General features: G+C 40.8%; 1 protein-coding gene across 4 annotated transcripts in view; it reads left to right on the top strand.

The window, feature by feature from the left end:
- The window catches only part of SLC4A8 (solute carrier family 4 member 8), a 94,727-nt gene that overhangs the window by 11,827 nt on the left and 55,755 nt on the right, over positions 1-27,145 (top strand). The window contains exon 1 of one of the 4 annotated variants that reach the window (XM_074374859.1): positions 14,008-14,257. The exons of 2 other annotated variants lie outside the window; for them this stretch is intronic. In XM_074374859.1, coding sequence (XP_074230960.1) covers positions 14,213-14,257 — 45 coding nt within the window. In that variant the 5' untranslated portion in view covers positions 14,008-14,212. Of the gene's footprint in view, positions 1-14,007; positions 14,258-27,145 lie in introns of those variants that run through there. One more of the 4 variants, XM_074374860.1, reaches the window with a different exon arrangement.

Raw genomic sequence — 27,145 nt, 5'->3', positions numbered from 1 at the left:
CTGAAGTTGTGTTAACTAAAGGCAAGGTTTCTCTGTAAATGGCATTGGGACCTGAGGAGGGCAAAGAACTTGCGCTTCTCTCTCGGGGAACTTTGTTTAATGAGAGAGATCACCAGCCACAAATAAAGTTATCCCAGGAGAGAGATTTTGCCTTGGTGTCAGCAAGAACATTCTAACATTCTGTCCACAGTTAGAGTGGTTAATGCACATGAGAGTTCTGTGGGTGCCGGAAAGCATTGTTGGTGGGGCGTCCAGGCTCGGCATTAGGGAGTCAGAGGTGAAAAACTCGGTCTGCTTGTGTCAGGAGCTCCCAGTCTACTGAAAAAATCCTCTAGAATGGGAGAAGAGCTGGAATAGAGGAGTGTATGGAGGCGGTCCAGGATGGCACAAAGGAGGGGGTGTTTAATTTACCTGCTGGAAGAAGATGTGAAGTGACTTGGTTTGTGAAGAATGAGTAGAAGTTTGCCAGGTGGGCAATTGGGAGAGATGCAGGTAGAGGGAGGGGCACACACGAGACCTGGGTGGCATGGTCCCTCCACAGTTTGGAGTGCAAAAAACATGCCCCAGCTCGTCCCCAGAATTTACTGCTCCAGGTCCCCCGGAATGTGATATCAGATTCAGAAGTTTAACCTGGGGTCCTCTGAGGCTCCGCTCTCTCCCCAGGATCCCTGCGATTACTAATGTTGAGTAGCAGCAGAGCCAGCTTGGTCCTGGCGGGGGCGGGGGGCTTGTTGCAGAAGGGGGCCAAAGTTAATGAGGAAGAGCCAGCCCCGCCAGCCAGTCCTCAGGGTGAAGCTGGGCCACGCTGGAGGCACATGAAAGGATGAGGGTGCTGGAGGGATGTCTCGCCCCCAGAGTGTGTCTCTTAAGCATGAAATTCTTGCACTCCTCGCTGGACCAGTCAGAAGTCCCTGTTTAAAACTCTTCCGGTTTTTCCACCAGGCCACTTCCAGCGGGTACTCAGCCTCCTGCCCTAGTGGTGTGGCGTACACAGATTCTAACCGTAGACATCTGTGTTTGCTTCCTGCGGCTACTGTGACAAAGTACCGCAAACTGGGTGGCTTAAAACAGAAATTTATTGTCTTACAGTTCTGGAGAAATCTGCAGGTTGTTGCTCCTTCTAAAACCTATAGGGGAAACCTTCCTTGCCTCTTTTTAGTTTCTGGTGGTTTGCCATCCATCTTTGTCATTCCCTGGACTGGAGACGCATCACTCCAATCCTCTGTCTTCACATGGCGTCTCCCTGTGTCTCTCTCTCGGTGTCTTCACATGGCCATCCCTTTATAAGGACACCAGTCATATTGTATTAGGGGCCTACTCTACTCCAGTGTAACCTCATCTTAATTAATTACTCCTGCAGTGATCACCAATTTTCAAATGAAGTCACGTTCTGAGATATGGGGGTGAGGATTTCAACCTGTCTCTTTTTGTTGTTGTTGGGATGGGGGCACAATATAACCCATAACAGCATCTCTTGGACAAGTGGCAGAGTCTTCAGATGGCAGTGACTGCAGCTCCCAAGGCTCTGAAGTGCTGCTCAGGGGTGACAGTGCGGGAACAGTGTTGACATCTTCCTGGGCTGTCCGGGCTGGTGGCTGCAGGAGGGTGTGGATTACAGGGAGCTGGGGCTCTGCCACACCGCAATGATGGAGGGATTATGGAGCTGAGTCCCCATCAGGGGAACCATTCTGGGACTCTTTCACAGCCATTCTTCAGGGAAAGAGGCTCCTAGTATATCGCTCACTCAGGAGCATCTTCCTTCCAGAACAGGTAAGGAGTAAGAAGGGATCGAACTAGCGACCCAGTTTTTTTTTTTCTCCAGAATTTTCCTGGATATTTTTGCTTGCCCATAAAAAAAAAAATCTTGCTCGTAGTTTTATTATGATATCCTGAAGTTTTTAGATGAATGCAAGGAGAATGAACAGCTTTAATAAAATTGGGCTTTCCCTACCAGACACAGTGTGAACATTTTGATTTACTCAACTCTTTTTGTGCCACTCAGTTGTAGTTGATTTTGTCATAAAGCTCTTGCACATTACTTGTTTGCTTGATTTCTCATCTCTTCACTTATGACTGTAATGGGAATCTTTTCTCTCATTCCTATTATCTAATCACTTGTGCTGTGTTATGGGAAAGCTATTGAGTTTTGCATAATAACCTTGTGCCCACCCATTTTTCTGAATTGTCTTTTGTTGCAAAAGTTTTCAGTTGATTCTCTTAGGTTTTCCAGGTTTACAATGAGGTAGTCTCTTCTGATTAAAAAAAAATGTATTTTACTTTTTTATGTTGTCAAGTTCCATTGGCTAATCCCTACTCGACCCATTAAGTAATAGTGGTGACTGTGGGCTTCTTTAACTAGCTTCTGATTTTACTGGGAATGCTTCTTTTTTTTCCTATTAAGAATAGTGCTGGCTTTGTTCTGGTGAATGCATCTGAGCTTGAGTTTATTTATCTTTATAGTAGAGGGTGTTTCTTTGAAACTTTCCTGTCTTTCCTCTCCCGAGCCACGGTTTGGATTTTCTCTCTTCTAATAATCTTTCTTTTTATAGAGCATTGCTATTTAATTGAGTTTTCAGTTACTTACGCAGAATTGAGTAAATTTTCTTTGCATCAATGAGGTTATTTCCTCTTCCTCCCTCCTCCTCCTCCTCCTTCTTCTTCTTCTTCCCCTCCCCCTTCCTCCTCCTCCTGCTCCTCCTCCTTCTCTTTCTTATTATTTTTTCTTTTTTATGCATTTCTGATTTTTCCCCTTACCTGCCTCTCCCCACACTATGGTTTGGTTACCTGATGGTTTACCTTTTTTTCCCCCCAAAGGCTTAGTTGTGAATATATGTTTCCCCAGATTAATTGAGATATAATTGACATACCACAGTGTAAGTTTAAGGTATGCAACCTGATGATTTGATACATGTATATATTGTGAAACGATTACCACAATAATATATCCATTATATCACATAACTTTCAAGCATGTAATGCAGTATTGTTAACTATAGTCACCATGCTGTACTTATTCCCCAGAACTCATTTATCTTATGACTGGAAATTTGTACTTTTTGACCAACATGTTCCCATTTCCCCACCCACCAGCCCCTGGCAACCACCATTCTACTCTGTGTTTTTATGAGTTTGGCTTTTTTATATTCCACTTATAAGTGATGCTATACAGAACTTGTCTTTCTCTGTAAGCCATTTCACTTAGCATAATGCCCTAAGGTCCATCCATATTGCAAATGGCAGGATTTCCTTCTTTTTTATGGCTAAATGATATTCCTGTGTGTGTGTGTGTGTGTGTGTGTGTGTGTGTGTGTGTTTTTCCATGGGTGTACACATCACCTGTTCTTTTCCATTCATCTGCTGATGGACACTTAGGTTGTTTCCATGTCTTGACTATTGTGAATAACGCTGCAGTAAACATGGGATGCAGATATTTCTTCCAGATAGTGGATATATGCCCAGAAGTGGAATTGCTGGATTATATGGTAGTTTTATTCTTCATTTTTTGAGAAATCTCTATACTGTTTTCCATAGTGGCTGCACAAATTTACATTCGCATCAACAGTGCCCAAGGTTTCCCTTTTCTCCACACCCCCCACACTTGTTACTATTTTTTTTTTTTTTTTTGTCATTTTGATGATAGCCATTCTGCTAGGGGTGAGGTGATATCTCATTGTGGTTTTGATTTGAGTTTCCCTGATGATTAGTGATATTGAGCATATTTTTATGTGCTTGTTGGCCATCAGTATGCCCCTTTGGATATTAACCCCTTGCCAGATATCTTTTGCATATATCTTTGCATATTCAGTAGGTTGCCCTTTCACTTTCTTGATGGTTTCCTTCAAACTGTGCAAAAGATTTTAAGTTTGATTGGGTCCCATTTGTTTATTTTTGCTCTTCCATCTCTTGCCTGAGGAGACAGATCCAAAAAAATATTGCTAAGACTCATGTCAAAGTGTGTACTGCCTATGTTTTCTTCTAGGAGTTTTACGGTTTCAGGTCTTACATTTAAGTCTTCAATCTATTTTTATTTTATTTTTGTATATAGTGTGGGAAAATATTCTAATTTCATTCTTTTACATGTACCTTGTCCAGTTTCCCCAACACTACTTATTTTAGAGACTGTCTTTTCCTCATTGTGTATTCTTGCCTACTTTGTCATAGATTAATTGCATGGATTTACTTCTGGGATCTCTAATTTGTTCCATTTATCTGTGTGTCTTTTTTTGTGCCACTACTGTTTTGATTACTGTGGCTTTGTAGTGTCACCTGAAGTCAGGGAGCGTGATACCTCCAGCTTTGTTCTTGTTTCTCAAGATCGCTTTGGCTATTCGGGGTCTTTTATGATTCCATGCACATTTTAGGATTATTTGTTTTAGTTCTGTGAAAAATGTCATGGGTATTTTGAGAGGGACTGCATTAAATCTGTAGGTGCTTTGGGTAGTATGGACATTTTAACAATATTAATTCTTCCAACCCATGAACGTGCGATATCATTCGATTTATTTATATTGTCTTCTGTTTCCTTCATCAGTGTCTTATGATTTTCAGAGTATAGGTCTTGCACTTCCTTGGCTAAATTTATTCCTAGGTATTCTATTCTTATTGATGCGATTGTAAATGGGATTGTTATTTTGCCTTCTCTTTCTGATTGTTCATTATCAGTGTATAGAAATGCAACAGACTTCTGTATATTAATCTTGTATTCTGCAAATTTACTGAATTAATTTATTGTTTCTAATAGTTTTTTGGTGACGTCTTTAAGATTTTCTATGTATAGTATTATGTCATTTGCAAATAGTGACAGTTTTATTTCTTTCCTTCCAATCTGGATGTTTTTTACTCCTTTTCCTTTTCTGATTGCTGTGCCTAGGACTTCCCATACTATGTTAAATAGAAATGTCAAGAGTAGATGTCCTTGTCTTACTCTTTATCTTAAAGGAAAATCTTTCAGCTTTTCACATTGAGTATGTGTTAGCTGTGGGTTTGTCATAAATGGCCTTTATTATGTTGAGGTATGTTCCCCCATACCAAATTTGTTGAGAAATTTTTATTATGAATGGATGCTGGAATTTGTCAAATGCAGTAAGTTCTATTGTTTTTCTATTTTCTCATTTAAAAATTTCTTCTTTTATCTTTAGAAAGCCTCTAGTTGTTTTGTGGCTCTTTTCCTAACTTCTTGAGTTGGATGCTTAATTCTTTTATTTTCGTATTTATGTGTAATTATTTAAAGCTATAAAATATTTTTGGTTCCGGTCTTCTGCAGTTTCAGTTTTAATTTCCTTTTCTTATGAATAAATTACTTGTTTAAAAAATTCCATTCAGTAGAATTAAAAATTTTTTTTGTTGTTACTGATTTCAAGTTTTATTATATTAAGATATTAGAATGTCTTTTACTCAGTAGAATTTATTCTGTTTTCTTTTGGTATCAATTTTGATGAATATTCTGTACGCCCTTGAAAAAATATACTCTTTGTTTTTATAGAGTTTAATATATCAATTAGATCAATCATATATCAGTAATGTTACTCAAGTGTGTATCTCTACTTCTTTTTTGTCTTATTCTGGTGCAGGCTGAGAGAGATAAAATAAATTCTTCTCATAATATGTGTGTCATATTCTTCCTTGTGTTCCCCGTAAACTTTTATTTTTGTTGTTATGTTCTTTGGTTGAATAAATATTTCTTATGTCTTCATTGTAAAGTAAATGTTTATTGTTATAAAGTGCCTATAATTTATGCCTTGAAACCTGTATTACCAGATGTAAGATCATGACAGATTTTCTTTCTTTCTTTCCTGCCTTCGTTCCTTTCTTTCGGCTGGCATACTTTTCTCTTGCAAAAGTATTTATCTACCCTTTATCTTTCAAACCTTCTGAGTCATCTTGCTTTATTTAGGTATGACTGTTATATTTTGGGACAATTGGTGCTTTTAGCATTTGGCCAGTTTGAGGCAGGAGATGTCCTGATGCAGTGCCCACTGGACTGGGAATTTGCCTGTTTGATGGAGGTCTTTTTTTGTTTGATTATTTGTAATTTTGAAAATGTCTTTATTTCACTTTCATCTCCCACCTTTTTTGGCCCTCTATTTCCCAACTTTTAATTATGAAAAATTTCAAACATAGAAAGAAGATGAAAAACAAGGACAATGGGGTAAGGTATAGAGTTTGTGTTTAGGATGCATGAAGTCCTGGGTTCAATTACTAGTGCCTCCGTTAAAACAAACAAACAAACAAACAAACAAACAAACAAACAAAGATACCTAATTACCCCACCTCCCCAAATAAAATAAAAATGCAGCAAAAAATTCACAAATGAAAAAAATTAAAAAAAAAGGACAATGAACATCTGTAAAGCTTCTGCTAGATTCCATGATTGTTAACATCTTGTCATTTCTCTCTCAGTGCATATCTGTTTATTTCCATATCTATACTGTTATATCATTTGAAAGTAAATTGTGGACATCATGATACTCTATCCCTCACCACTGCAGTGTGCATCTCCTAAGACTAAGAATTATCTCATATATAACCACAAACCATGATCACAATTCAAAAATTAACCATGGTGGGAGTCTCTTAAAATTCTGTATTTCACTGCTGGAAGTTCTAGTGGTTTCAGAATCACTAGGATCCAGCGATGCAAGTGGCTTGCTGGAGACAGTAATCCATCTTCCCAGGAAGACAAGAGCAAAGGAGGATATCATAACTGGCTACAAGTTTGAAGGTCCGTCTTGTGGAAGAATAAGCAGATTTTTCCTTTGGAACTACAGAGGCAAGCATTTGGAATAAAGAGTGGAAGTTTCAAGGAGGCAAACTGAGCCTGGAATGGGGCTACTGGCTTTATTCAGCAGTAAGTTCTATGTCACTGGAAATATGCAGGGAAATTAGATGACCCCCATCTCTGGGATACTGTGGAAGGGAACGGTGTTGGATGGAAAATTGGTTTATAGGACTTTCAAGTCTCTTCCAACAATTCCTAGAGGACACAGACAAGAAGTTCTGGGGAGACCCCAACTGATATATAGGTTATAACCAAACTGTAATGGCCCTCATTCATTTTGCCTACACCAAGCAAAGCTGATTGTTCCTATATATTTTTTAAGATGGGATTTTTTTCTCTGCTCTTCATTGACTGACCATCTTATAGCCCCAGTTATTCTTGGTTAATCCAGCAAATACTCTTTCTTATATAAGAAAGGATCAGAGAAACTCTGCCTTCTTTAAAAAGGAGGTTGACCTTTTCAATCTGGCAAAAGAATAGAGGTAGAAAAAGATAAATCTGTGAAAGAGAGGTAGACAAAGATAAATCTGTGAAATACATTCAATTTCTATGTCTATTTCCTTTTGCCTCAGCCCAAATGTCTGAATCTCTTTTCTTTTTTTTTATTAACTGCAAAATAAAAGGGGTGTTTCACTGGGAGTAAGAGTAGCTTGGGTTGAATTTATATCTATGTCAGATAATGTGCTTCTAAAGATAAGAAGCAGTAATAGTTATATTCAGAACTTCATAAGCATTTGTTCAGTAAACTAATGAATGGGTATCACTGACAAGCTTTCCAAAGTGGAAATTATATGAAACTGTAATCTGATGGGAAAGGGTAACAGAGGAGAAACCCTTGGTTTCTGCTGTGGGGAATTGATGTCAATTCTAAGGGAGATTCACAATTCACTGTTCAATTGAAGCCAGTTTAACTTTATGCAGGAAGCAGCTGAATGGAAATTTTATTTCTAGGAACCCACACAATGAAGTGGAAAGCATGACTGGTTCTGGACCTAGCTCTGCTATTAACTGGCTTGGGCAAGTCCTTATTTGAGGCACATTTCAGCTTTCTGGTCTGTGAAATGTCCTGTGTACATTTACGGACCCACTGGAGAGAAATGAGATAAGGTGATAAAAAAGTTGAGTGTCTAGAATTATCCAGATGGGAGGTATTGAATTTGCTGCCAGCTTACAGATATCCTGGGTCTACTGGCTCAAGGGGAAGTAAGAATGCCCCTGCTCAGGATAACAAGCTCAAGAGGTCTTATCCCCGAGAAGGTAAGAGGTGCAGTTAAACCACTGTAAACCGACCCGATTTCTAAGCAGGGCTAGGCTCGGTTAGAATCGGGTAAGATACATGTATTTAATGAACACAAATGTGTTCAAATCTGATATCAAGGACTTGACAAGTGGTCCTTGGTTAACAGCTGTTTCTCCTAAATTACTGAATGGTTTTCCAGCTGAATCTGGAAAGCCCAAAGCTTCATTTCCTCAGAGATCTGTTTTCCTGTTTTGTCCTGATTCCTCTATAAGCCCTTTCCCTCTGCCTCTGTCCAAATACCTCAGTTGAGACTCCAGAGAAAGTGGAAAGTAGGTTTTTGCCATTTTATGTGGGTTCTATCTACCAGAGCCATACTTAGTCTGGAGCAAGATGTAAATGACTACAGTCCTGGCAGTTTCTATGGAGGAAGTGGATGGTGACGAATGGAGGGGGAGTGATTTTCCCAGTCAAGAGCTAGTTTTTGTGGCATTTCATTGTGCTTCCCTATGATGTGTAGTGTCCCAGGCTGGCAGCATGCTGTGAACAAAGAAAATTGTATTCTGTAGTCTCTTTAGATATGCGGTGACTTGGCGAGGGCTGAAGGCATATAATGCACCTGCATAACCTTTTCAACATGACAAAGAATGGTGTCTCTCTCCCGCTCCCCACTCCCTTCACAGGAAATTCTCCCAGACGATATAGCACAACAAGCCCCAATTAAGTCTTTCCTCGGATTCTGACGTCTTTTCCTCCAACCTTTCCTTGGTTTGAGATGTATAATTAAGAGGAAGGGGGAGAAACAAAATCAGGTATAAGATACAGCTGGGAATTGGAAGCTACCTAATGGCAGTTAAAGACTAGAACCTCTGCCCTGGCAGAGCAGTTTGACAGTTTAAACAGGGCAAGGAAATATGGTAAATTGATGGAGAAATTAAGATGCTTTTGATGGAAAAATTAGTTGCAATTATGTGAGAATATTTTCTCAGAACTTTTGAAGCTCTCGTGCCTCACCTTTTTGTCTCCCAATAAAAGAATTTCAAAGTTTTCCAGCCAATATTTAAAAATAATACGTGTAAGGTGCCTAGTGCTTCCCTGGGCAGGCTGCAAACACATCCTTACAATGATATGGAAAATCTGGGGCTTTGTCTACCTACCTGACAAGAGAGTCCCATTGATTTTATCATGTCCTTGGTGGGTTCAAGAGCTACCCTTTCCCCACCAAAGTTTAAGAACCACTGGTATTAGAGAAGGGAAGGATCTAGAGGCAAAACCTGGAAGGATAGTCACATTGGGAAGCCATGAAAAGAAGGTGGAACCTATAAAAATGAGCGAAGGACAAAAGCCCCAGGCAGCCCCGTGGGAGGCAGTAGGTGGTTCGTGTGTACTCTGAAAGCAGACAGATCTGAGCTTAGAGTTCAGTGTCTCCATTTATGAACTGGGCTGGCTATGTGAACTGGGGAAAGTTATATCTCTAAGCCTCAGTCTTCAGTTTTCTCATCTGTAAAATGGGATGATAGAACATAACTTATAGAGTTGCTGCAAGGATTGAGGTCATCCATGTAGCACGCCTCCTCGCTTCTCTGTGTGTGTGGTCTCTGTCTCTATTTATATTTTGCATTTTCCTGCCCACTTTATGCCTCCTCCTAGGCCAAGCATCCTGTGCAGGCCTCTCAGTGTTCTGAGTTCTGATTACATCAGAAACTAACAACATTGTAAATCAACTATACTTCAACTAAAAAAAAAAAGAAGAAGAAAAAGGTTCTGAGTTCTGTTCTGCTAGTTTTTCCTTTTCTTCTTCTTTCTTTTTTTTGGGAGGGAGGTAATTAGGTTTACTTAAGAGGTACTGGGGATTGAACCCAGGACCTTGTGCATGTTAAGCACTCACTCTTCCACTGAGCTATACCCTCCCCTCTTTCTGCTTTCTTTGGAAAAATAAGTGTGAGGTGGTGTCCTTGGCTGAAGATCCTCCTTCCAGCTCCTCCAGCACCTGTTTGCTGGCCAGACTGAGAACTGCATATTTGTACTTTTCCAAGCAGTGTAGGGGAGTAGAGACTGGGAGCCTAGAGCCTGGAGCCAAGTAAGCCAGCCTCCTTTGGGAAGGAGAGACCAAAACAGCCCTGGGAAAGGAGAGCCTGTCTCCTGCAGCGCCCCAGATACCAGCTGCCTCAGGCAGCATTAGAGGCTGCCTCTATGGCCTAGTTCCTTTTGTAATTTGCACAATAGACCAGAAGATGGGGCTCTTGACCCTGGAGTCAAGGGCCAGAAGCACTGACTTTTTCCGCATTTGAACTGGAGGAAAATCAGACCTACAAGAGCCCCCAGGAATCCTCTACCTCCTCATTCCCCTCCCTGCCTTGCCCACGCAGCTGACTCCCATGAGGGTGCCATGGGGCCTGGCTTCTAGGGAGTGGAGAATCTTCCCTTTGGTCATTACCTTTGGCCCCTCTTGAATTACCACATTGCCAGAGTCAGTGTAAATGACCCCCTGCCTCAAGTTTCCCTTCGAATCCATCTTGCCCTCAATGGCAGATTTTGGTAATCCTACCACTTATATAGTGTTGCATAGTGGCCAAGAACTCTCGAATCAGACATACTCATCCTTGACTCATCTCATCAGACGAGGCTCTCCTCACCTCCTCCGAGAAGCCCTCCCTGACGGCCCCATCTAAAGTAGCTCTCCTAATCCCCATGCCCATTACTTTATCACATAACTTTACAATTTACTTCACAGCAGCTCTTATAACCTGTAATTGTCTTGTTGTTTACTTGTTTACTCTCTCCCCACTAGATTGTAAGGCTCAAGAGGGCATGACCCAGTTGGTCTTATTGCTGTTTCCCTAACAATCCAACACAGGGCTGAATACACAGATTATCAGTAAATATGTTCTGAATTAATAAATTCCTGAATCCCAGCTTAATGACCACTTGACCTTGAGAAAGCTGATGAACTTCACTGAGACTCAGTGTTCTTACCAGTGAAATGGAGAAATAATGGAGTGTTAAGAATATTAAATGACCCAATGCATTTACATCACTAAACCCAGGTCCTGGTGCATAGAGGTGTTCTCCAATGTCTTCAGCAGTGTCCTACTTACTATTATATGAGAGAGAGAGGGGGAAAAAAAAAGAAGTCTGAACTAATTAGCTGGCTGTGTCTAATTTGGCCATAGCTTTGTATTACCACAATTTTTACTTCCCACTGCTCTTCTCTATAACTTTCTGCTTTGGTCCAAATCATGGCTATCCTGAATGAGTCATGTGCATTCCTAGTGTTAAAGTCTTTGCCCAAGAATTGAGTTTCTTGGTCTCCTTACCTTAGCTGGACTGTTTTCCGATATAGTCCAAACCCACATCCTCCATGTTATGTTCCTGAAGTGTTTAAAGTCATAAAGATCATTTTCTCTTCTAAATTTTTATAATCTTTGTTGTCTGTATTGCTCACATGTCTTTTGTTTTATGTTCTATTATCTTGTCTTCATATTAACATATATCCTGTTTTCCTGATTAGACTGTAAGCCCTTTGGAGATATGTTTTTTTTACTTAGTATTCATTTCTTTTTTTTTTTAATTGAAGTACAGTCAGTTATAATGTGTCAATTTCTGGTATACAGCACAATGGCCTAGTCATGCGTATACACACATATATTCATTTTCATATTCTTTTTCATTAAAGGTTATTACAAGATATTGTAATATCTTGTGCTATACAGAATTTGTTTTTTAATCTATTTTTATATATAGTGGCTAACATTTGTAAATCTCAAACTCCCAAATTTATCCCTTCCCACCCCTTCCCCCACCCTGGTAACCATAAGATACTATGTCTGCAAGTCTATTTTGTAGATGAGTTCATTAGTGTTCTCTTTTTTTCTTTCTGTTTAGATTCTACATATGAGTGATATCATATGATACTTTTCTTTCTCTTTCTGGCTTACTTCACTTAGAATGATGATCCCTAGGTCAATTCATGTTACTGCAAATGGCATTATTCTTTTTTATTGCTCAGTAGTATTCTACTGTATAACTATGCCACAACATCTTTATCCAGTCATCTGTCGATGGACATTTAGATTGTTTCCATGTCTTGGGTATTGTATATAATGCTGCTATGAACATTGGAGTGCATGTAACTTTTTGAATTAGAGTTCCCTCTGGATATATGCCCAGAAGTGGGATTGCTGGATTATAGGGTAAGTCTATTTTTAGTGTTCTGAGAAATCTCCATGCTGTTTTTCATAATGGCTGCACCAAACTGCATTCCCACCAACAGTGTAGGATGGTTCCGTTTTCTCCATACTCCTGGAGATATGTTGGGGTTTTTTTTGGCGGGGGAAGGTAATTAGGTTTATTTGTTATTTTGTTGTTGTTTTGTTTTGTTTTTTTGAGGAGGTACTGGGATTGAACCCAGGACCTTGTGCATGCTAAGCATGCACTCTACCGCTTGCGCTATACCCTCCCCCCGGAGATATATATTTTATTTTAGATTTCTCTGCATCTTCAGTGCCATTTGGGTTTGTACTTAATAAGTATTCAATATGTTTTTGGTTAGACTGAATTAAAAGCACATATATTTACTTATATAATTATAAATTATATATACTTATATAACTCATATATACTTATATAACATATATTTATATTTATTTATAACTATGTTCTACTTATATATTTATAACTGTGTTCTATGTGCCCAGTATTCTTTGAGGCTCTGTGGTGTACACAAAAGGGCATAAGAGAAATACTTATTGCCTTCAAAAACTTAAAAATTTTATAGTGAGTTGAAGTCAACATATAATTAAAGTACTTAAGCACAGCATGGTAACTGCTATAAGAAAGGTATGAAGTGCTATGAGGATTCAGAGGAAAGAGTGATGAAAGCTCTTAGGGGTTTTAGGGAGAATGGGATAAAGAAAGGTTTCTTGGAAGAGATGGGCTTTGAGATTGATTTTTTAAGATTTTGATGGGCAAAAATGGGGGGCTCAGGGGACAGGATTAGTGAAGAGATCAGTAGAGACTGTGGCAATGAACACTAAGGCTCAGAAATGGGACCAAGTCTCTCTTAAACCGGAGATCAGAAATATGGTTCTGTCTCAAGGACACTGAAGAACAACCTTGTTTCAAATTTCAGGACTAATGCCAGGAATGGTATACAGGGGTTGAAACTAACATGCCTCAACCAGACTATGTTCCACAAGTGTAGCTTCTTTGGAGGCTGAGACTTATTTGCAGTTGTTCTTTTTCCTCTAATAATGTGGGCTTGCCTACAGTCTGACATGGTAGTGGACATAAAGCAAAAGACCCCTTTCCTCTTCTTGGGGACAGAGGACTGGTTGGATTATGTCCAGTCTCTCTTTTTCTAAACCCAAATCAAATTGCATGTGTTACTTATGGTTTTCTAACCTTGCCTTAGATTAGTAGTTCTTTTGTTGTTAAATAATTTGGCTTAGATCATTTCTCAGAAAAGTTGGAGGCATTTTTTTGTGGAATTATTTCAACAGTCAGCCTTAGCTCAACTCTGTGCCTTTCATTGCCAAACTGAACCCTAGTTAGAAGACCTAAATTATAGTGAGTCTGTGGAGGGGATCAGATCACTGCCTGCCTGCTCCTCTTTAATGCTCTTTAATCTGGCCACTAGTTCGAGGATTAACAATTTTAGAAGGCCTTTCCCCCTCATCCTCAGTTACTTTCCTTCTGCAACACCAAGGGACGGTTCCCCAGAATTTAAAAATCATTACCTAAGGAATAAAATCACGATAGACAAAACCGACACTTTCTCAGTTTTCAAGGGCCAGGTGCATCCGCAAAGAGAAGCACGAGATTTTAAATTTCAAGCAAGCGGTTTGAAGGACCTTCGAGCCCAGAGGCCCCTGAAGGGAGGGAGGCGGTTTCCACGGCAACCGAGCCCGGGAGCGGTTGGCTCTCCGGGCTCCCTCCTCCTCCTCCTGGTAGCCCCGGGTACCGCCGGACAGCGTCCTCCCGTGCTCCGCGCCCTGATTGGCCGCACAAGCCGCGCGCCGATTGGCTGCGGCGAAGCCTCGCGCGCCGGTGGCTATGGAGGCGGCGGCGGTTGATGGTTGACCGTTGGCTCCAGGGTAGGGGTCGCCGCTTGGGCGATTCGCTCAAACCCGACCAGAGAGCGTGGACAGCTGACGCTCGGCCTGGAGCCCGCGGGCGAGACCAAGCTGGGTTCCGCCATGCGGGCCGGGAGTAACGAGCCGGACGGCGTCCTCAGCTATCAGGTAGGGCCCCGCCTCCCGCCCCTCCCCGGGGCTCAGCCTTCTCGTCCTCTGCCCACCCTCTTTCCTCTGCCCCCGAGCCGGGGCGCCACAGGCCACTCCCTGAGGGCGAGGGGAGACCAGCCCGGGACACCAGGGGGCGCTCCGGGCGGTCGAGGATTGGGTCGGGGCTGCGAGAGGGTGACCTTGGGCCGAACCCGAGAGCCGGTGGGTCACTGCCGCATCCCTTGCGTGGCGGGCTGAGGAGCCCTGACGGCCCGCGGCCGGTGACCTCTGTTCTCCTGGGGTCCTCCTTGCTGGGAAAGAGGCTGGCTTCTGGCCTTGCTGTGTCCTGCTGGAACGTGGGAGAAAGGGTAGCCAGGGACCTTGCTCTGGAGGGGCAGGTCTCCTCTTTGTGTTTTTATTTCTGGGAATTTCTGGTTCCTCACTGTCTCAGAGGAAGAGCTGGAAAGACTGCAGGCTGGGACCAAACCCTAAACCCTGTTAGTGTGACCAGCTTCCGTGCATCCCATTACACAGACAACTGGCAAGTTCTGGATAGGGAAGTGGAAAGGGGTAGGGAAGTGTCGAGGGGTCAGTCACAGGTGTTTATTTAAAGGAATGCGTAAACCAGGTTTAAGTAACTGGTAACCCAACTGTTGGAGTGGCTAATGTAAGGTAAAGCACTGGACTAGGTGTCAGAGACTGTAGGTTCAAATCCTACATCTGCCTCATACAGGCTTTGTGACCTCAGGTTAAGTCACTTGCCTCTTTGAACTACGATCTCCCCATCTAGTAAAATGGGGATGATCATATCTGTTTTGCTTACCTCATAGGGTGATTTTGAGGACAAAATGAAGTGCTTCTTGTGAAAGGGCTTTGTGAAATGATGTTTATTGTGTGGCAACCAGTATGTGGTAGCCCACTGAATTCTCACTCCCCCTTTCCTGTGCCCATCAGATGATGATATAGTTGCTGCTCTGGAAAGAGGTGTTGAAGGGAGGTTGAGTCTGGAGTGGTGGGCTGTGAAGAGAATGGTGGAGCTTCTCAGAAGGATGATAGATTTTGAAACAAGTGCCATGTTGACGTCAGGCTGGATTCTGTAAAGAGGCAGAGAAAACTCTTGAGTTTGTAGCAAAATGGGTATCAGACACTGAGTCACTCCTCTTCTTCCTGGTAATAGTTTGCTACTAGAAAATCCATAATTCCTTCTTTGCTTGCTCCATCAAAAAAAGAACCAGATCTAAGATTTTGGAAAATCTTTCCATATCTAATCCTCCTAAGGTCTACTAAGTATTCAATCTGTATTTGTGGTACAATGATGAGCAAAGAAAGATAGGCAATGTTCTTACCATGCTGAGTTTCCCATTCAGTGTGTGCGTGTGTGTGTGTGAATAATCATTTTTGATCAAGTAATCATGCAAATAAATGTATTATTGTAAACTGTGGTAAGTGCTTAGAAAGAAAGATACGCAGTGCTGTGTGTATGTATCACAGTGGTTCCAGCTTTGGTCTCAGAACAGAGAAGATTTTGCTAAGGAAAAAGTTTGGGACAAGATTTAAAGAATAAATGTCAACTGAGGGAAGAGAGAGCTCAAAGGGCCTGGAGATAAAGAGAACAGCAGAAGGGGGGTAGATCTGGTTAGAAGACCTGAAAGAAGGCCAGTGTAGCTGGAGCCACAGGGAGCAATGAGGGGAATGGTGTGAGATATGCTCTGGGGTTATAACATGCAGAGAGAGACAGAGAGACCGAGAGAGAATGAGAGCCAATGAGATCATGGTCAGATTCTCCTGAAAGATTTCTCTGGCTGCAGTGGGGAGAACAGGCTGGAATGGATGTGAGGAGACAGTGTCCTTAACATGCAGAATGTGTTCCAGTTGTATTGTCAAGACCATAATAACCCCCAGACTCCTGTGAATGCTCTGTGAAACTGATAATTCCTGAGTGCTTCTGGAGTAGGGTAGAAAATAATTATCTCTTCTACATCCAGTTCATGAAAGTTTCTTGGGTGGTAGGGTGAGGAGAGATGAAAGGAGAGAGTGGAAACATAAAGGCTGAGTCAGGTGATGGGCAAATGGGTACTTGAGATATAGGGAGGAAAAGAAATAAGGGTAGAAGGAGGAAGTGAGACGGGGGTGACTTGGGGGAGACACAATCATCTCATTGAAAATTACTAACTAATCCTCCTATGTGCCAACTGGGCTGTGTGGAGAGGAGACGGACCTTGCAAACAGAGCAGATTGTGTAACTTAATGCAGAGATTCCAGGCATCACATTTAAATGTCCTAAGTCTCTGCTGTTTTCTCTGGTTTGGACTGCTGTGCTAGCTCTTAACGGTTCCCTCCGCTTTCTCTCTTGCTCTTCCTTCTACAGTCCACTTTCCACGTGGCAGCCAGAGAGAGCTTTTCAAAACACAAATCAGATCATGGCATATTCTATCTTGAAACCATTCAGTGGCTTCCCAGTACATTTTAGAATAAAATCCAAACTCCTTACCATGGCCTGCCAAGCTTTCATGTGATCAGGGCCCTGCCCACCCTCCCCAATGGCGTCTCCTCCATTCCCTCACCACGCACTCCTGCACTGGTGATCTTCCTATTTCTTCAGTACGGCAGGCTCCTGCATGCCTCAGGACCCTTGTTCTTGTCGTTCCTATGGACATTTTCCACCTAGGCCTTCTCCTGACTCAACTCACATGTCACCTCTTCAGTGGCTTCCTTGACCTTCATTCACAGTCACTATCTTTCATATGATTCTGTTTTATTTTCTTCATAGCATATATGACATATCTGAAGTGTTCTTGCTTTGGTTTCTTGTTTAGTGTCTTTTCAAATAGAAAGCAGGGACCAGGCAGAAAATCCTGTCCTCTAGCACAGTGCCTGGTATAGGAGAGGTGCTCAGTTGCTGAGCGAATGAATGACTCTCCTGTATCCAAAGCCAATGTGCCTCTCCTTAAGGAGCTCATGGTTTTGTCAGTTTTAGCACAGAGCCTCAGATGGCCATTGCTTTATTACACAGAAGCTCTTCCTTCTATACCACTGGGCCTTTGCTCAGGTCTTCTAACTGGAAAACTTTCCCCCTCCTCCCCACCTAAAATATCCATTTTAACCTTTAAGATTTGGCTTCATATCACCATCAGAATTTATCACTTAGTACACCAGAAACTAACACAACATTCCAAGTCAACTGTATTTCAATAAAAAAAATTTCACTCCATCTTTTCTGCTCACAGCACCTACCAAGTTCTTCCATCCCTTACTTGTGGAATATACATGCTCATCTCTGCTGTTGACCTGACAGCTCCCTTTGACATGCTTTATGTGAGTTAACTTTTATCGAGTGCTTGCCATGTGCCAGGTACAGTGCCAAGTGCTTTCCATGCACTTCTCCTTTAATCTTTAATCTTCTCAGTAATCTTGAGAATTACATGCCCTTATTATCTTTATTTTCAAAAATAAGGAAACCAAGATGTAGAGAGGTTAAGTAACTTCTAGTAAATGGCAGAGCTGCCCGTCTCCAAAAAACGTGCGCTTAATCACTATGTAGCGTGTGTCTTTGACACCTCGGCCAGTGCCTGGCTCAGAATGAGGACTTATAAGTGTTTGGGAAGATGTGTGTGGCAGAGTGTACAAGGATGTATTAGAGTGGGAAGAGACTGGAATGAGGGAGGCCAGCTAGGAGGCTGTTGGTGTAATTTAGGATGAGTTAATGAAGGCCTGAGTTATTGAATTTTGACAAGGTCTCTGGAGGTGGTTATTGCAATTTTAGGAGTCGGTGAGCTCTTAAAGGGAATAGCAATAGAGGAGAAAGATCAGAAAACTTGAAGGAGGGCCCCTAGTTTGGACTGGAACTGGGGACATCTTATAGCTTCAAATTTCTCCTGACCAACACTTTCAGAACTGAGCAGAAGAAGTTCTGGAAGAGAAGGCTGGAGAGATTGTAACAGTCAGCACTTGAGCCAAGTGGTGCTGGGAACTGCACGGAGGTTCAGAGAGGGTGCAGAGCGGGGAGCAAGTGAATTTGGGCAATTACCAAGGCTTGTATAGGAATCAGGCCTGCTCAGAATAGGAAATTTTGCAGAAATCTTCAGAACAACAAATGCTTGGTAAATGGGTGATCATTGGGATGCTTGGTGGATGGGAAGAGAGTCACACTTCATGTCTTAAAGTGGATCTGGAAAAACTCAAGAGTCCTGAAGGAGACCTGAATGCTAGTGCTCAGTGACCTTGGCCCATGTTGGTGCTCAGTAAATATTTGCTGAGTGAGTGAATGAATGGCTCCGTAGAGAGTGGGTCAACTTTTCTGAAGGTCATGGTCAGTTCATGGGAAGCAGTCAGTATATGTTTGCTGAGTGTCACTGAACAAAATTATCACCCTTAGCAGTTTCTCCTCTCACTGTGTTGCAGTGTGCAATCCGACTCCTCCATCCTCTCCCAACACATACTAGACCTTAAACGTACCCTGAGTGGGAATTGGGGAACATGTAAGCATTCTCTTTACCTGGCCTTACCAGCTTTACTGGGGAGCTTCAGTAGGAGAGGTGGGGACTTTCCTGCCAAGCAGAGAATTGAGGCGGGCTGGGGACAATTCAGGTTGCAAATGGACTTCCTTCTGAACTTATAGATAATTGTCTTAGCTCATGGTTTGCCTTGGCAAGGTAGACTGGGCTCCCAGTGAAGCCTGCCACGGTGGTAAATCAGGCCCCGGAAAAGCAAGGTGTTTGTTCTAAATCTGCTGCTAGGTAACAGCAGCAAATGTTAGATAATGGAGAGGTTGGTTGGTTCCTGGATGGTAGTAACAAGTTTACTCTGGTCTTGGTAGCTAGGAAGCCATAATGTCTGTATTAGTGTCTATTGGTGCCATAACAAATGAGCACACATTAATTGGCTTAAACAGCACACATTGATCATCTTACAGTTCTGCAGTTCAGAAGTCCAGCACAAATTGCACTGTGCTAAAATCAAAGTGTTGGCAGGGCTGTGTTTCTTTCTGGAGGCTCTAAGAAAGTATCTGTTTCCTTAACTTCTTCAGCTTCACGAGGCTGCCTGCATTCCTCGGCTCACAGTTCCCTTCCTCTGTAGTCAGAACCAGCAACATAGCATCTCTCAGACCCTGCTTTTGTCATTAAACCTCATTCTCTGACTCCACTCTTCTGCCTCCCTCTTCTACTTTTAGGGATTCTTGTGATTGCGTTGAGCCCACTGGATAATCCAGATAATCTCTTTATTTTAAGATCTACTGATTAGCAACCCTAATTCCATCTGGAACCTTAATTCCCCATTGCCGTTGTAAGGTGATACATTCACAGGTTCCAGGGATTAAGATGATCAAGTCCTTTGGGGGCCATTATTCCGCCTACCACAGTGTGCTAACTAGTAAGCTGTACTGAGCAGGAGTGACTCCAAGTGGGGTTCAACGAAAAAAATCACTGAGAAACCAGAGCCACTTTGGAATTTTAGGCCCCTAGCAGACTGCTGAAGGGTCAGAATAGGAAGCTCGTGGGTTTTCAGTTGCCCATGCCACTGAGAAGAGGTCTAGGGCAGCTGCACACATCCTCATGGAACCCCTTTTTCTCCCTATAGGATGTCTGCGTTCAGTGAGGAAGTCAAAGCAAGGGCATTAGAGAGTTGAGGGTCTGTGGGTCAGTGACTGGGGCTACAAGGGGTCAGAATTCATGGGCTTTCTGGCTGAAGAGGAAGTTGGAAGTGAATAAGGAGATGGAGAACTACTGGAATTCTGGTCAGTAAAGGCAGTATGAAGCACAAGGTTCTGGAGTCTAAGCGCTTAAGAAGGTAACATGTGGATCTTGAACTAGTCTCACTGTGGACGTTAATCCATGACTAGGTGACCTGAGCCCTCTGAAACAACCAGGTTCTTTGCTTTTGGCAATATTAGTGTATAATGTTAATATGTTATAGAATGTTAATACAGACACACTTGAGTTGGAGTTCTTTCTAGCTCACTTAGCTCTTGTGCGATCTTAGCTTTGATTTAGGACTGTTGTGAGGATTAAGTGAGGTAATATATGGAAAGCACAGTGCTAGGTACACAGTAAGTGCTCAGTAAACATTTGTTCCCAGTACTAATTGTAGTGCCTCAGTTTGCTGTTTAGAAACCTGGGAAATCACTTCTATATTTGTTGCTTTAAAAATGGTTAAGTGTGTCAGAACTCAATAAAACACTTGACTCTTTTTTATTGTTGTTGGGTGGGTGGGGTAGGAGGATGTTATCCAAAAACACTGGGTCATTGGGGAAAAAGATGAAAGGAGTCTTTGGAGGTGAAAAAGTCAGACTGACTGCAGGAAAGGAGGCAGAGTTGAGTTTGGCAGGACTGCTGCCCCACAGGTCCGGAGCGGAGGCACAGGCAGGTGCAAGAGGGCTCAAGGCTGGCTCCGCTGCCCGCGCTCCCCCTTCCCTGCAGCCTCCGTGGCTGCTCCAAGGATCTGGGGCTATTATGTAAGACTCAGCCTTGCCCCTGCCTTTTAATTTGTCCATTAACTGTAAGTGAGAATCTGCTTTGCTATTCAGCTATAATTCATTCATTTTTCAGGGCTCATAACAATGCTTTCTTTCTCACGATGTGCTTGCAATTTCAATGCTTTTTTAAAATGTGTATTTAACCCCCTTAGTTCTTTTTATCTTACCTCATCTTTGAGGTAGGTAACCTAAATCAGTCCACGTTTACGTAGTGAGTCACTGTCATGAGCCAGGAGGACATACAGAAACAGGGTCTTTTCTCTAGTTCACCTTCTTTCCCTCTCTTTTTCCTTCCCTCCTTTCCTTTTTCTCCTAAACTTATATAATGTGGTTCTCATGATTCTAATATTTTTCTGAGTCACAAGCTCCCCTGAGAATCTGGTGAAAGTTATGGACCCTCTCCCAAGAAAAATGCACACTCACATGTACTTTCTTTTTTTTTTAATTGAAGTGTAGTCAGTTTACACTGTTATGTTGATTTCTGGTGTACAGCATAGTCACACATATCTTCTGAAGCCCATTCATAGGAACCCTAGAAATCCATGGTTAAGAAGTCTTCTCTGCTGTAAATAATGATGATATCAGAGGAAGTAATAACCAGCTGGTGAGGAATCTGCAACGAGCACAGACCAATGAGACTCGATGTTCCTTTTTTTCCATTTTTTATGATTTTAAGCAAACTTTAATATATTTGAAATTTATAGAACACTTTAAGCATATGCCAAAGTAGAGAGACTTGAAAAATGAATCATCACATACCCATAACCTGGCTTCAGTGATGAACACACAGCCTATTTTGTTTCATCTATGTTTCTACCCATTCTCCAAATCCCAGACATCATATAATTTCATCAGTAAAAATTATCATGAAAGATTAAGGACCCTTTTAAAAAAAATGACATAACTGCAATGTCACAACATGGGCATACCTTAGAGATATTGTACGTTCACTTCCAGACCACCATAATAAAGCGAATATCACGGTAAAGCAAGTTGCACAAATTTTTTGGTTTCTCAGTGCATATAAAACCTATGTTTACACTATACTGTAGTCTGCTAAGTGTGCAATAGCATTGTATCTAAGAAACAATGTACAGACCTTAATTAAAAAATACTTAACTGCTAAAAAATGCTAACCATCATCTGAGCCTTCAGTGAACAATAATCTTTTTGCTGGTGGAGGGTCCTACCTTGATGTTGATGGCTGCAGACAGACCAGGGTGATGATTGCTGAGGACTAGGGTGGCTGTGGCAATTTCTTAAAATAAGACAACAATGAAGTTTGCCACATCCATTGATTTTTCCTTCCATGAACCATTTCTCTGTAGCATGCAATGCTGTTTGATAGCATTTTACCCACAATAGAATTTCTTTCAAAATTGGAGTCAATCCTCTCAAACTCTGCTGCTGGTTTATCAACTAAGTTTATGTAATATTCTAAATCTTTGGTTGTCATTTCAATAATCTCCACAGCACCTTTACCAGGATTATGTTCCATTTCAAGAAACAGCTTTCTTTGCTCATCCGTAAGAAGCAACTCCTCATCTTTTCAAGTTTCATGAGATTACAGCAATTAAGTCCCATCTTCAGGCTCCACTTCTAATTCTAGTCTGCTGTTTCCACCACATCTGCAGAGACTTCCTCCTCTGAAGTCTTGAACCCATCAAAGCCATCGTGAGAGCTGGAATCATCTTCATCTAAACTCCTGTTAATGTTGACGTTTTGACCTCTTCCCACAAATCAGTAATGTACTTAATGGCATCTGGATTGGTGAATCCTTTCCAGAAGGTTTTCAGTTCACTTTGCCCAGATCCATCAGAGGAATCACTATCTATGGCAGCTACAGCCTTATGAAATGTATTTCTTTTTTTTTCCTATTTTTTTTAAATTTAAAAAAATTTTTTAATAGAGGTAGTTGGGATTGAACCCACGATCTCATGCATGCTAAGCATATGCTCTACCACTGAGTTATACCCATCCCCCACAAAATGTATTTCTTAAATAATAAGACTTGAAAGTCAAAATGACTCCTTGATCCATGGGCTACAGAATGGGTGTTGTGTTAGCAGACACGAAAACAACACAAATTTTATTGTACTTCTCGATCAGAGCTCTTGGATGACCAGGTGCATTGTCAAAGAACAGTAGTGTTTTGAAAGGAATCTTTTTTTCTGAGTAGTAGGTCTCAACAATGGGCCTAAAATATTCAGTAAACCATTTGTCAACATATGTGCCATCATCCAGGCTTTGTTCTTTCATTGAAAGAACACAGGAAGAGTAGATTTAACATAATTCTGAATGGCCCTAGGATTTTGGGATGGTAAATGAGCATTGGTTTCAACTTAAAGTCACCAGCTGCATTAGCCCCTGACAAGAGTCAGCCTGTCCTCTGCAACTTTGAAACCAGGCGTTGACTTCTCTCTAGCTATGCAAGTCCTGAGGGCGTCTTCTTCCAATATAAGGCTGTTTTGTCTACATTGAAAAATCTATTGTTTGATGTAGCCACTTTCATTCATTATCTGAGTGAGCTAGATCTTCTGGATAACTTGCTGCTTCACTGTACTTTTATGTTATAGAGATGGCTTCTTTCCTTAAATCTCATGAACCAAGCTCTGTAAGCTTCAAACTTTTCTTCTGCAGCGTCCTCACCTCTCTCAGCCTTCATAGAATTGAAGAGAGTTAGGGCCTTGCACTGGATTAAACCTTGACTTAAGGGAATGTTGTGGCTGGTTTGATCTAGCCAGACCACTAAACTTTTTCCATATCAGCAATAAAGCTGTTTTACTTTCTTATCATTGGTGTGTTCACTGGAGTAGCACTTTTAATTTCCTTCAAGAACTTTCCTTTGCATTCACAACTTTGTATGGTGCAAAAGGCCCAACTTTTTTTTTTTAACGTGAATTTATTATTTCAGTTTCTGTCAGTCAGAAATTGAGGCACAATATAGGGCTTAGCTGCTTCTCTGCTTCGAGTCCCCAAACCAAAATCTACGTGTTGGGAGACTCTTCAATCCTTTGTGGAAGCTCTGGGGGAATCTGCTTCCAAGTTCACAAAAGGGCTAGCTTTTCGTCTATCTCGGCATTCAACGTGCCTTCCTCACTAAGCTTAATCATTTCTGGCTTTTGATTTAGTGAGAGACGTGCAACTCTTCCTTTCACTTGAACACTTAGAGGCCACTAAGAGGGTTATTAATTGGCCTAATTTCAATATTATTGTGTCTCAGAGAATAGTGAGGCCTGAGAATAGGGAGAGATGGGGAACAGCTCGTCAGTGGAGCAGAGAGAACACACAACGTTTATCTATTAAGTTTGCTGTCTTCTTTGGGCGTGGATTGTGGTGCCCTCAAACAATTACAATAGTAACATCAAAGATCACCAATCACAACTCACCATAACACATAAATAATAATGAAAAATCTGAAATATTGTGAATTACCAAAATGTGACACAGAGACATGAAATGAGCAAATAATGTTGGAAAAATGGTGCCTATAGTCTTGCTTGGTGCAAGATTGCCACTGACCTTCAATTTGTAAAAAAAACCCCACAATATCTGTGAAGTCCAGTAAAGTAAAACGCAATAGAACAAGGTATGCTTGTGTTATTATTATACTTAAAAATTAACAGTAATTCTTTAATATAATCAAATAGCCATCCAGTTGATTAAATTTCTGTGCACCTTATATAATATTTTTAAAACAGTTGGTTTATTTGAACCAGGATCCAGTCGAGGGCCACGTATTCACGTTCAGGCTTGACCTTTCAAGCGCTGGGGCTGATGGTGTTTGACAGTGGCTCTGTTTTCTTTGGCGAGACAAAGAAAGTGGATGAGTGTTTATTCAGTGACTTTAGACTGTGATTAACCAATCTAAATCAAGGAAACAAACAAGTTGATTTAACCTGAATTTTTCAAATGATTGACCTTGCTTTTTATATTTGACTTTTATAGTCTTAAAATCAAGAAATCAATCATCCCTCCCTCCCCCACTTCCTCCAGATTCCACTGTGTTCTGTGCTGTGTCAGGTGTCCGTGGATGGGTACTAAGCATTGTCATTAGTTGGTCCCTGCCCTCTGGATGTTACAAACCTATGGAGAGGCCAACATGAAAAATTATTCACATATATATATGTATATACATATATGAAGTTCTATGAGGAAATGTATGATCATATGGTAAAGAGTTTGGAAAAGTAACAAATATTCATTCGTCAAAATGTATTAGATACCACATACTGAGCATTGTACTAGGTGCTGGGTACATAATAGTGAACCCAAGCCCCAGGACCTACCCTCCTGGAACTCACAGGAGTGCAGGCTCCTTGCAGTGAATGGTAAGCGGCTCTGTTAGGTTCTGGGAGAAGGAAAAGATGAAAATACGTGGCTCCTGCTGTCCAGAAATTCATGGTCTAAAAGATAAGCTAGCAAATAAGTCTAAAGTAAAGGTAAGTTTTTTGGACCTAAAAATTATTCTTCAGAAAGGACTTGACTGTTCATGGCAGTCTTTACAACTTAGATGGAAGTAAAACCGACATGCTCTGAAAATTGACTCAAAGCACCTGTGGTCATGAGGAAGACTTTGATATTAAAGATGTGTTTGATGATTTTAAATAACATTATTTTATAAAATGTGAGAAAAGTAGTGTTTTTACGTTAATATATTACTTTACATGTCTGCAGTCTTTCAGGCTTACCTGTAAATATTTCAGGATGAATACTAAAAATAAGGATTCTTTAAAAAACAAGCACAGACCACCTCAAGAGAAAGCAGCTATTTCTTTAATATCATAAAAGATAAAATTTTCCAATTGTCTCAAATGTCATAACTTTAAAAATTATTTTAAAAATAACTAAAAAATTATTTTAGTTTGTTTGAGTCGATTCTAATTAAGTCCACACACTGTGATTGGTTTGTTTTAACCTATTGTTTTTGCCTTCCTCTCTCTCTGTCTCTCTCCTTTATTTATTTAAAAAAAGATGACGGGGAGAGGATTTGTTGTCTAGCTATAGAGCTTCCACAGTCTGGATTTTACTGATGGTATCCCTGTGGTGTTGTTTTTCCATGGGCTCTGTTTCATTGTATTTTCGGTAAATTGGTTTTTGGATTTAGAGCCTTGATAAAATTCAGGGACAATTTATTTGGTAAAATTACCTCATGTGTGGTGATAAGGTCTCCCTTTAGGAGGCATATAATGTCTGACTGTCTCTCTTTTTGTGTTGTTAGTGGCCCTGAAAATCAATGCAGTCCATTAGGGATTGCAAAATGGCATTCTAATTCTAACATTCCTTTTTCATTTATTCTTTTCTATAATAAGAAACTTCTCTCATCTACTCTATGGTACCACTCTGTGGGACAATTTAGGAAAGCCAGGGTAGAGTTTTACAGGTTTGCAAAATAATGAGTTGGTTTACTAGTATTATCCACCAATGTTGACCAATTAGCTAATTTTTAAAGTGATACTGTGAACCATGGATTTTAACATATTTGACATATTTAATCTGTTGCAGTTATTACCCTTATTGATGCTCAAATTGTCCTCTTTTTGGCAAGGGACTTCTCTAAGTTGGACCCTGAGTCCATTTGACCCAATCCTAATTGTCTTTGAGTGTCTTTTAGCAGAAAATGGTATTTTAAGTGACACAATCTAGGTGCTAATGATAACTCATTGCTACTGGCTGATCATTTTCTTCTAGGCCTTTTGTCTGAACAGAGCTAGGAAATATAAATTTATAAATTTTAAAACATAAAAGATGTTTTTAAAGATAAAAATGTATCATATATTCTTGTTGATACTTCCAGTTCAAATCCAGGACCATGTGGCTTTTACTTAATGTCTACCTTACAACTTTATTTCCTTTCACCCCTGCTGAGAATCCCAGCTCTCAATCACACTGAGAGTGCCGGACTAAGTTCACATAATCGCCCATTCATTTTATGTCACAATGCACAGCAGTCTGAGAACAATAACTCCAACACTGCAAGCAACAGTATGATAACTAAAAAGCAGTTTCTTTTCAAATTCTTTTTGTCCTTAGGATATATGTCACTGAGGATGTTCAGTCAGTTTATTACGTGTCAAAGTTACTTGGAATAATTTCTCTTGGAATAGTTATGCTGTTAGTTTGGCATTTTGTTTTCATTTTATTTTAGATTTGTGGGAGTTGCTTTTTAAATTTTAAATTTTTTTAAATTAAATTTTGGTTTAAAATTATATAAAATATTTGCAAAATTAGTTATATTCAAAGAAGTTTAGTTTCCATCCTTGTCTTCTTACCCCATTCCCTCTCTCCCTCTATAGGTAACTATTTAAAAAAATCTTTTATTCTCCCTTCATATGTTTGTAAGTGTAAGCAGATGCTTCTGTTCCAACACCCTTTCTTAGATAAAAGTTAGCAAATTAAAGTTTTCTCCACCTTGCTTTTTAAACTTAATATTA

The sequence above is a fragment of the Camelus bactrianus genome, chromosome 12, assembly GCF_048773025.1.
Source record: "Camelus bactrianus isolate YW-2024 breed Bactrian camel chromosome 12, ASM4877302v1, whole genome shotgun sequence".
Lineage (NCBI taxonomy): Eukaryota > Metazoa > Chordata > Mammalia > Artiodactyla > Camelidae > Camelus > Camelus bactrianus.
Note: the sequence above shows the minus strand (reverse complement) of the source record. Positions and strands in the feature narration are given on the sequence as shown.